Source organism: Mus pahari, chromosome 4, assembly GCF_900095145.1.
Source record: "Mus pahari chromosome 4, PAHARI_EIJ_v1.1, whole genome shotgun sequence".
Classification (NCBI taxonomy): domain Eukaryota; kingdom Metazoa; phylum Chordata; class Mammalia; order Rodentia; family Muridae; genus Mus; species Mus pahari.
In genome coordinates, this window is record NC_034593.1 from 90,677,419 (window position 1) to 90,688,555 (window position 11,137).

General features: G+C 43.1%; 1 protein-coding gene across 1 annotated transcript in view; it reads left to right on the forward strand.

Moving 5' to 3' along the window:
* Window positions 1-11,137, forward strand: part of Vtcn1 (V-set domain containing T cell activation inhibitor 1) — a 68,514-nt gene that overhangs the window by 45,811 nt on the left and 11,566 nt on the right. Inside the window, exons 2-3 of the mRNA XM_021196714.1 lie at window positions 2,408-2,472; window positions 10,711-11,058. Of these exons, the coding sequence (XP_021052373.1) occupies window positions 2,408-2,472; window positions 10,711-11,058 (413 nt within the window). The remainder of the gene's footprint in view (window positions 1-2,407; window positions 2,473-10,710; window positions 11,059-11,137) is intronic.

The window sequence follows — 11,137 nt, forward strand, 5'->3', positions numbered from 1 at the left end:
CCCACCCCCACCCCGACATACTTTCCCCATCAAGGCCACACCTTCTCTTCTTTCTCAAATAGTGCCACTCCCTGATGACTAAGTATTCAAATATATGAGCCCATGGGGGCCATTGTCATTCAAAACACCACAGTGCCCTTCTATGTGGTACATAAATGTTTAGAATTACAATATACTCTTGATTTTTTTTCTTTAATGCATATGTAGTATCCCTTCCTATCTCTTCTGATTGTTTTTGGTTTGAAATCTATTTTGTCAGCTATTGAATACCTTCTTCTGCTTAATTCTTGGGTCCATTTCCTTGGAATGGCTTTTCCCATCATTTTACCCTGAGATGACATCTATCCTTTATGATAAACTATATTTTTTGGATACAGCAGAAAAGTGAATCCTGTTTTCTAATTCAATCTGTTACTCTTTGTCTTTTTACTAATATTGTGAGCCATCAATTTACTAACATTGAGAGGCATCAATGAAGTGTGTTTATTGATTTCTATTATTTTGTTGTGGTGGTGTGCCCCTTCTCTTTGATGCACTGTTCTGAGAGTATTTATTCCTTGTATTTTCTTGGATGTAATAAGCCTCTTCTAATATAAGTTTTCATTCTAATGCTAATGCCTTCTGTAGAGTTGGACATATAGTTAGATACTGCTTAAAAGTGGTTTCATCAAGAAACGTTTTTCTTTCTCCATTTAATGTAATTGATAGTTTTGTTGGATATAGTAGTCTAGGCTCTCATCTATGGTCTCTCAGAATTTGTAGAACATCTCTCCAGGCCTTTCTGGCTTTCAGTGAAAAGTCCAGTGTTATTCTAATGAACATCTAAAGGGTCTGCCTTTAGATGCTATTTGTTTTGTTTTTTTCACTTACAGTTTTTAAAATCCTTTCTTTGTCTCTTATGTCTTGTAATCTGTCAGAGATCTCTATGACTTTTGTTTGACTGCTAAAGTTTTTCATTTTCATTTCCAGTTTTATTTTAGCTTGGATTTTCTTTGGTGATTCTATTTCTATTTTCATGTCTTGAAGTCTTAAAATGTTTTCAGTATTTCATTTAACTGTTTGTGCTTTTTCAGTCTTCATTAGGGAATTGATTCGTATCCTCTTTAATGTCTTCAAACATATTCATAATTGCTATTTCCAAGTCCTTGTCTTATGCTTCAGCTAAACTGCATTTCTCAGGGTTTATTGGAGCAGCTTTACTAGCTTTTAGGGAAGGCATATTGTCTTGAGTATTCATGTTTGTTTTTGCACGGGGATCCAGGCATCTGTAGTTATGATGTTTGGGGTATTTCTTGGCATAGATAGCTGGTCCTTTCTGAGCTGGTAGTTCTGTTCTGTGTTTGCTGTTGCCCAGTTTAGATCCCAGAAAACTATGGTGGCTAGGGGTGTTAGATAGAGATCGCCTCTGTCAGGTGGCAGGTAACACCAAAAAATGGAAATGAGCTAAGAGGAAAGGCGGAGATGGCAGAAGGAAATAGCTAGGGAGACAGGGTCCCAGGAAGAAATCCTATTCTTCTCTGCCAATAGGCAGAGTCCCCAGGAAGTGGATTTGGGGCTGGGGGAGAGGTCCTGCAGGTAGGTTAAGAGCAAGTCTAGAGTGGTTGGAATGGTGGACAAGAAGGATGGTGAGTCCCTACTGCTGTGATTTCTCTGGTAGAAAGGGTTTCTGTGGGTCAGCAGTTGACACAAAGGAATGGAGATGGCCTAGAAGGGAAAAATGAAAGGGTCAGTGGAAAAGAGCTAAGGGGACCCTGGGTTTGCACCATGAGGTGGAGTCCTCAAAGAATGGAGGGAGGGAGGGAGGTGGGGCTCCTGTAGGCAGCCTGTGGAGTAGGTAAGTCAGATGTGCAGTTCTAAGTGCATGCTCTATTGCTGTATTACACAGCTCCAGCCCATTCATTTAAAACAAAGGGCAGAAGACAGTCACCGAGGACTTACAAGCATGGTAGACCATCTATGAATGGATACAAAGTCAGAAAGGCAAGCCCAGGAGGAGGTGAAAGTCTCCAGAAAGAATCAGGAAAGGAAAACAATAATATAAGGACATGGGCAGAGTGGCTAAGGGTAACGCTGAGCTGAACACAAGTTTTCTTCATGTGCCATTGGGCAATATGGAAAGATGTTATCATCAGTCTGACTCCAACATTGGCCTTCTCTGATCTGGAAATAGAGAAGTGAGATGACACTATCAGATGAAAGGGGAGTTTATTTACCTGTGCTTGGACTCCAGTGGGATGGGCATGGCATCTCTGAGACCTCTTTCTAAGGTACCTATTTCTAGGAGGAGCTCATGTGAGAGAGAAGCTTGAGGATGCCTGAGATGACATATATTATATGGGGCAATTGTGAGGCACTATGTCAGCTACAACAGAGAAGTGACTTGCTGTTTCTCCATCTCTGTTCACAGTATTATTAACATCATCATCATCCTGGCTGGGGCCATCGCACTCATCATTGGCTTTGGCATTTCAGGTATGTGCCATCTAACCACAGTCCACGCTGCGTCCATCTCCATTAAACCTCTTCTCACTCAATGGAACATGAGAAGGATAGGATTTCTCCCCCAGAAGACTTCAAAGCAGACACTTGTTCTCCGTACTGGGTCCCCTTTGCCTTATACATTTATCTCTGTAGGCATTACCTCCTCCTAAACAGGAGCCTCAGGTAAAGGGAGAGCTGACGATGGCTTCCACACCATGTAGGAAACACATAGCCACTCTTCAAAGGCAGTTAGCTCATGTCAGCCGCAGGAAGCCCTCACATCCCTCTTCTGATAGGCCATGTCTCTATAGAACATCTATTATGGATGCTGTTAATTACGATGCAGTTAGGCCAGCAGCTGTCTTCTCTAAGGGTAGTTGTTTGCTGTTTCTCACCAACCGCCTGACTAGGGCCAATGTACTTATTTTAATTTGGTCTGTGATCAAGCTGTCACTTTAGTCTTTATAGTTTCAGCTGTCTCTTTCCTACATCACTATCCTCCAATATCTGGTTATTAATCAATGAGAACAAGGCCTGAAATGAACAAGACTTGCTATATGTGTGTTTGTTAAGACAAAGCATAGGTATTCTTACCCACTTTCCTTATCATCAAAATAAATTCTACTTACTTTAAAAATTGAGTTTCTCTGGTTTTTTGAAAGATTTTAGTTTTACTTTTAATTATGTGGCTATACATCTGAGGATAGGCTTGTGCTCTTGAGTACAGTGCCCAAGGAACCCAGAAGAGGGCTTTAGACCCAGAGAACTGGGTTAAGGTGGTTGTTAACTGCTCAGTGTAGTTGAGGAGCCAAACTTGGGACCTGTGAAAGAGCACGAGGCACTCTTAGCCAGGGAGCCACATCTCCAGCCACTTGTTTTTCTTTCTGACTTGTAGCTCTGGCTGGGAACTTGGTATAGGTATTATCAGATCTCTCCTGATCTATGGCTTGCTTGCCTTTTCACTCCCTTAATAAATTTCTATGGTCTTCATTTTAACATAGCCAAATCCATCAGTCTTTTCCTTCATATGCAGAACTTAATCTAATCAATTTAAAACTTTTTTTTTTAACCTTCCTTGAGGTCATGAAAATCTCCAAATTTCTAGAAACTTCATTGTTTTACCGCTGGCCAGTATGCTTACAAACCATCTAGAGTGGTTTTTACCGTATACCAGTCAAGATTCAGTATTTCCATGCAGTTATCCAGTAGACCCAATGCCATTAATTGAAAACATTCTTCCCTCTAATGCATCCATCATCATAAACTAGCCATCCATGTGTGTGCTAGTACATTTCTCAACTTGCTGGTCTGTTTCATTCTAATACAGATGGTCCTTGATTTATATTGGTGATACATTCCAGTGTCCCAATTATATGCTGGGAACATTGCAAGTTCCGTACATTTAATACACCCAACGTGTCACACAGCATACTTGGCACATAACACAATGTGGAGTGTGCCCATTGGCTCTGTGACTATGTAGCCCAGTGGGAGTTACTGGTGCCAGCATCACCAGCACAGAAGCACATAAAAGGTCAAAATTTGGGGTATACATTTTACTGAATGCATATCAGTTTTGCCCCATCTTGAAGTCTAATAATCACAAACTGAACCATTGTAGTGGAAGCCCACCCATCTTCCCTTTTAATTACCTTCATTTGATTTGCGTTATTTCATCGATTTTCCTGCCTCTAAATCTCCTATGCAGTTAACAATTGAATAGGGATGAGGGACTCAAGAGCCTACCCCTTCCCAGGGAGCCACTGACAGTTGATAGTTGCTGGAGGAGAGGAGACCCTTTCTTCCATGGCAAGCCACCACTGAGTCAACTACGCTCCTGTAGGTAATCTTTCACCCATGCTCCCATGAGACTCTCTAATTAAACCTATTGGGTCACAGGAAGAAAAGGACAAAGTAGAAAAGAGTCTAGAAGGAGTCCAGGGGAATAGTAAAGGGACAAAAAGGGAATAATGGGGCAAATATGATCAAAATTATTACACACATGCACGAAAATAATGAAACCTGTTATCATATATCATTAATTAATATAGACTAATGAATAAAAGGGAAAAAAACAAAATCAAGGGCTGAGGATGGATCTCTTACCCAATGTACAAAATTCTGGGGTCTACCAGAATTATTTGCTAGCAAGCAAGCAAATAAATAGATATGCATTCTAATGTGGGCCCCATACAACACAAACGTCACTCTAAATGTGGGCCCCATACAACACAAATGTCATTCTAAATGTGGGCCCCATACAACACAAACGTCATTCTAAATGTGGGCCCCATACAACACAAACGTCATTCTAAATGTGGGCCCCATACAACACAAACGTCACTTAAGGCGAATTGTTTGAAGAGAGGCTGAGGGACTCTCGTCAACCCCTAGTTAAAGGGTGTTCAGGAGGAGAGATGTGACACGAAGGTCCCTGGGCACAGTAAGCACCTCCACCTCTGGAATACCAGTCGCTCACTGGCCTCTCCAAAGTTCCACACAGTGGGAAAAAGGATCAGAGATAGATGGCTCTCAACTTGGACAATGGCATGCCCTCTGGTTGAGGTAACTTAACTTTCCAGAATCAGTTTTCTTACTGTTAAAATATTCAAGATCAGTGTGTGAGAGCTTAGAGACTACTCATTAACTTCCTGACATGTTCATGTGACAAATGGCTGCCCCAATTTGACACCACAAATGCTATTAATACACATTTTCTATTATCAACACATTCATTTAGTGCCTCTTGGGAACTGCACAATTTCCTGACCACCCCAAGGTAGACCATAACTCTTTTGAAGTTATGGTGGTCAAGACAGACAGCCACGAGACATCATCTAATAATGCTCCAACTTTGGACAATTGGGTATACCTCTATGCACTTATCAGAAACATTATTCAACTTGTTTTGAAAATATTTGATATTTCCAAACACTACAGTCATTTGTAAACATAGCTCTTCTCATTTCTTATATTTATCATCATTAGTTGTCTTATTTTAAAATTTTTATATTTATGTACTGTGATGTTGGGGATCAAGCCTAGGGTCTTAAACATGCCAGGCAAGTACTCTGTCACTGAATTACACCCTCAGCCCTATTTCTTTTATTCTTAAAGTGGTGATATCTTGATAATGGGTTGACTCTTGACATATTTCAGTCTGACCTTAGTTGTCAGCAAAATATGCTAGAAGGAGCTGGGCTAAGTGCCATACGAGACTGGTTTGATCCTGGCTCCCCTGCTTGCTAGACACAGGGCACTAAGCAAGTCACTAGCCTCAGAGTGTCTTTATGTTCATTCACAAAATGGGTCTAATGTGTATTCTCACCTCTGTGGCTTACCGTGAGCCACTAAGAGCAAAGCACGCAGTGAGACATCCCACTCTAACCTCCCAAGGCCTCCATCTGCTGTCCGAAATAGTTGGAGTTAATGCTTTCCATATCCATGGTTTAAAGTTTAGCATGACAAGTCAGGGACAGCGTTAGGCCCTTACTTGCACTGTTTCATTTAGTCCTGTTAAAGACCCCATGAGGGTATACCCTCATTTTATATGTAAAACCATGAATTAAGGTCTTGCCCAGTGTCACATACCCAGAAAGTGACAGAACTAAGACCCAGAGTGATATAGTCACCATGTTCCCAGATGCCCAAACTCTGCCATATCCCTACATCTTCCCTTTCCTTCTCCTGACCTAGTATCTTTCCTAGTTTCCTCATATAAGCAACTGCTACACACCCATTTTCCTCTTTGGCTAGCATGGTACCCTACCCTTAGGTACCATCTCAGCCTAGAGCAGGATGTGTGAACTACGGAGCATGCTGCACAGCTGCGCTCCAGGTGATGCTACAGGACCCTCTGATAACGGCTTCTAGGAGGTTTTACACCACTGAAATGTATAAAACCTGTACTGTGTTGTGTCAAAGGACAGTTCAGTTCCTAAGTTTTATCCAGTGCTCCCCCATCACAATTTCTATGAAATGTTTACCTCATGTTTCCTATACCCACCCCAAATATCCCTGCTTCTACAGAGGAGAAGCAATTGAACATTTCTCACCTGTGTGACTATGTTGAGACTACTACTTGCTTACCTGTGATGTCTCCCATCCCTTTCCTCATGTGACCAGAGCTATGGATGGTAGAAACTGCTCCATTGTCATAGTGCTAGCTGTCAACTTGATTCAAGCCCAGAGTCACCACCAAAGAGGGAAATTCAGCTGAAGAATTGCCCAGGTCAGAGGCCATGTCTGTTAGGCATTTCCTTAATTGCTATTTGATGTAAGAGCTCACTGTGAGTGGTGCCATCCAGGGTCAGGTGGCCTGGGCTATATAACAAAGGTAGCTAAGGGGCTGGAGATGTGACGCTGTAGTTGAGAGCACTGGCTGCTCTTGCAGAGAACCCAGCTTTGGTTGCTAGACCCCACATGGTACCTACATCGTCACAACCACCCGTAGCTCCAGCTCTAGGAGACCTCCTAGAGCATCCGATATGTATATAGCACACACAGGCAAACACTCATACACAATAAAAATAAATACCTATATGTTTTAATTGTGAAAGAAAAAGTAGCTGAGCAAACAAACCAAGTGAGCCAGGAAGCAGTGGTTCTCAACTTGTGGGTCGTAACCCTAACTGGATCAAATGACCCTTTCATGGGAGTCACCTAAGACCATAGGAGAACACAGATAATTTATATTATGATTTATAACAGTAACAAAATTACACTTATGAAGAAGCAATGAAAATAATTTTATGGCCGGGGGGGTCACCACCACATGAGGAACTGTATTAAAGAGCCGTAGCATTAAGAAGTTTAAGAGCCACCACTGATCTATGGTCTCTGCTTCAGTTCCCGCCTCCAGGTTCCTGCCTTGAGCTCTTGCCCTGACCTCCCTCAACAGTGGAAGGTGATGTGGCAGCAAAGCTCAGTATCCCCTCCCTCCTCCAGGTCACTTCTGGACACTGTTTTATTACAGCAACAGGAACCAAGCGAGGGTAACCTCATTAGCTAACTGTGTATTTTCAGCAAATTCCCCTGTCTTTCCATTTCTGAGGAGTTTGGGGACAACCTTGGAGTCCAAGGAGACTATTTAAATCTGTGTCAGTCACAGAATTCTCTATCAACAGACAGTGGCTTCTAACCCATCTTGAAGGGACTCCCATCCATTTTACATCCGTCACCTAGGAGCCTCTGATGGTCGGAATGCCTGGAGAATTGCATCACGCAAGGCTACGTAATGTTCCTTGTGCCAGGATGTGTTTGTACATCCGAGTACACACTGGTTTTGCACATTAAGTTCGGTTCAATCACTTACCTCTTTATTTATTCATGTAACAAGCATTTGTTGGCTCTGTCTGGATACAAAGCAAGCCTACCTCTTCACGATGGCTGAGGTTCTCCCTGGTTTTATTCTCTTCTTCGTTTCCTATGGATGGGAATTCATTCGGTGAATTCATATCACATCATGAGTGTGACCTCAAATGACCTGCAGCAGGTCCCCAGGCATGCCAGCGCTGCCTATTTTTAATTACCAAGTTCTCTAGGAGATGTGTCAGTGGATTCCCCTACCTGTGGGCTCAAGGCCGACGATACATTAAAGTGAATTCCGTAACACAATTACCAACCAAGATATGTCATTATCATCTCATTTCCTCCGTAATTGTGCTAATAATGTGGGTTCTTTTCTGAAAAGTAATTTTCCAGATTAACTTCGATGACACTTTATAAAGTACGGTCACCTTCTCTCTAGCTCTGACTGGGTCCCATTTGTTCTGTGGTTTCATTGAGAACCCGTATATATTTTTATTGTCTTTTTTTTTTAAGGCTAATGTTTCTCCCAAATTTAAATGCAGTGACCTTGGCACATGCTCTTCACCCTAGCAATAGATAGATTATTTAAGCAGTGCTTTGATTTGTGCTTAGTCCCATTTATTCATCAACTCATAAAACATTATTTCTCTGTAGAACTGAGCAGTAAACACGATCAGGCCTGTAGTTACTACTGAAACAGTTTCCCCCTTGGACAAAGCTTTGGTGCAGATGAGAGCAAGGTTCAGACATGAGTCAGGGAGGAGGAAGGCGGTTGCCATGGTAAAGGGAAAAGAAGAGTTATGGGGGCAGGTGTATCTGCCGATTCTTCCTTGGCATGCTGGAAAGGGTCTTCCAGAAAGACCGGCATCCCAGCTGGCTCCAATAAGAGTAGCTGGTGGGTAAGCAGGGACAGCGAGCCAGAACTCCTGACAGGAAAAAGGAGCGGGGTGGTGACAGTGCAGAGTGTGACCACGCAGCCCATGCACGCGTGGGTATTTTAATAAACAAAGATAAATGAAAGGAAGCCTGAGTCTTCAAAGCAGAGTTCAAGAAAAAGCCTTGAGACGCGGGCGGGCGCCATGTTCTTATCATGGTCTTCTTTTGCCATCTTTCCTAGTTAGTTTTCCAAATCTCTCTCACAAAAGGCCACACATGGCAGCTGCTCCCCAAATCCCTTTTCTTCCACACTGCCAAACCTCCAAAGCGTCTTCCAGCCCAGCCTATGCACGCCCGTTTCCTCCGTCTCTTTTTTCCAGCTATACTTCCTCTTCTATCCCTAGCCCTCTGTTCTTCTTCTTTTTTTTTTTTTTTTTAATGCAAATCTGTTTAGCTTGGTGTCTTTGGGTCTATGTCCCGTGTACTACACTCATCTCTTTTACAAAGGTCTTGGAGTCAATTAGACAAACCCGAGCCTGAATGAGCTAGAAGTGCCAAGGACACCCTTATGTCTGGAATGTTTGCTTCTGTATTTGAACATGAACATGTACTAATTGTTCGTGAATCTTTAAGTTGAAGAAAGAAAATCAACAAACTGTTGGACACAGACAATGAAAGAGGACAGTGGGAGAGGAAACTGCCAGGCAGAAACAAAAGGCATTCACTGCATGCCAGGCAGTGCCTGGCACTGAAGGCCAGGCAGGGAAATCTGTGACTTATTCCAGAGCCCGTGGTAACCATGGGAAATTAGTGCCTAGGTGATAGATGTATTTGGCTTGTACTCTTAAGAAAGCTGCCTGCAAGAACAATGCCTTTAAAATGTGTTGGATGGAGGAAGATATGCACAGTAGGAAAACCAGTAAGGAAGCTGGCACTGTCCAAGACCCATCACAGTGATGTCTGTGGGTGTCAGAAAGGCCTGTGTGGACCATCTTAAATGCTTAAATCAGGTGTCTATGTGAAGAATATGCAGAGGTTGGGACAGCATCTCCTGCCACTGTCCTCAGCAGCCAACATGACTCAGGATGAGACTCTCCATGGTCTCTTCTCCACCGTTCCTTGTAACTGGTCCATAATCCTCTTGGACTCGACGGACATTTTCTTAGCTTCACATCTGTGTCATGGAAGCCGCTAAAGATATTGAATTAATTGGATTACCTTGAGGTGCCATCAGTCAGAACAACTGGCGCAAAGAACCCTTGACTGGGTGGGCTGTAGGCTGGACAACCAAAGGAGAGGCAGTAGAGTGGAGATACTCCCATAGTCAGTGTTTCTCCTGCTGGTAGGATCAAACAGGTGAGGAGGGTAGTTTCTATCTTGGACCAAAACATCACTAAGTACCACTCTTCCTTATAATGTAGATAACACTGTAACTTCAGCCGCTGCACTTCCCTTCTCCATGCCTGAGTTTCTTCATCATTCCAAGAAAAAGTCCCAGCATGTTAGAATTGAACTTTCTTTGGAATTACTAGCCTTATTGGTTAACATGAAGTATCGCTTTGTGTCACTTCTGATTAGCTAAGTATAATTAATACCTTATCTGTGTAACTGCCATTCAGCAAGTCAAGTTTACACCCACTTGATTTGTTCCTCACAATAACCTCTCAAGGTTGGCAAGACGGTAAGCATTCCCTCTATTCCCCTGAGAGCCAGAATAGGCACGTGACTTATTTAAGATTTAATGACTGTTCAGGAACAAAGCCGGGATGTGAATATTCACATTCCAGAGTTCCTCAGCTCTGGTGTGTTTTCCTCTGGCTGCCTCTGAGGGTTTGGGTACATTGTTCTTACAAAAGCTATTGTGCACAGATCTGCCGTAGGTACCAACATTTCTTCCTGCTCTTTCTAGTCTTTCCAGTCATGTCTTTTTGTGTCCTTCTCTACCTCTAACTGATCTGGACATCTCTGTCTGGCATGTATTAATGAAGAACATGGCTGTCAAGTACCAGGACCTCACTGGCATGGGTCCTTCCTGAATTGCAGGCAAGCACTTCATCACGGTCACGACCTTCACCTCAGCTGGAAACATTGGAGAGGACGGGACCCTGAGCTGCACTTTTGAACCAGACATCAAACTCAACGGCATCGTCATCCAGTGGCTGAAAGAAGGCATCGAAGGTTTGGTCCACGAGTTCAAAGAAGGCAAAGACGACCTCTCACGACAGCATGAGATGTTCAGAGGCCGCACAGCAGTGTTTGCCGATCAGGTGGTGGTTGGCAATGCTTCCCTGAGACTGAAGAACGTGCAGCTCATGGATGCTGGCACCTACACGTGTTATATCCGCACCTCGAAAGGCAAGGGGAATGCAAACCTTGAGTATAAGACTGGAGGTGAGTCGCTTCGGAAGTGGGGGCACCCTCAAAGATGTCCCTCTCCCTCTCCCTCTCCCTATCCCTCCCCCTCCCCTTC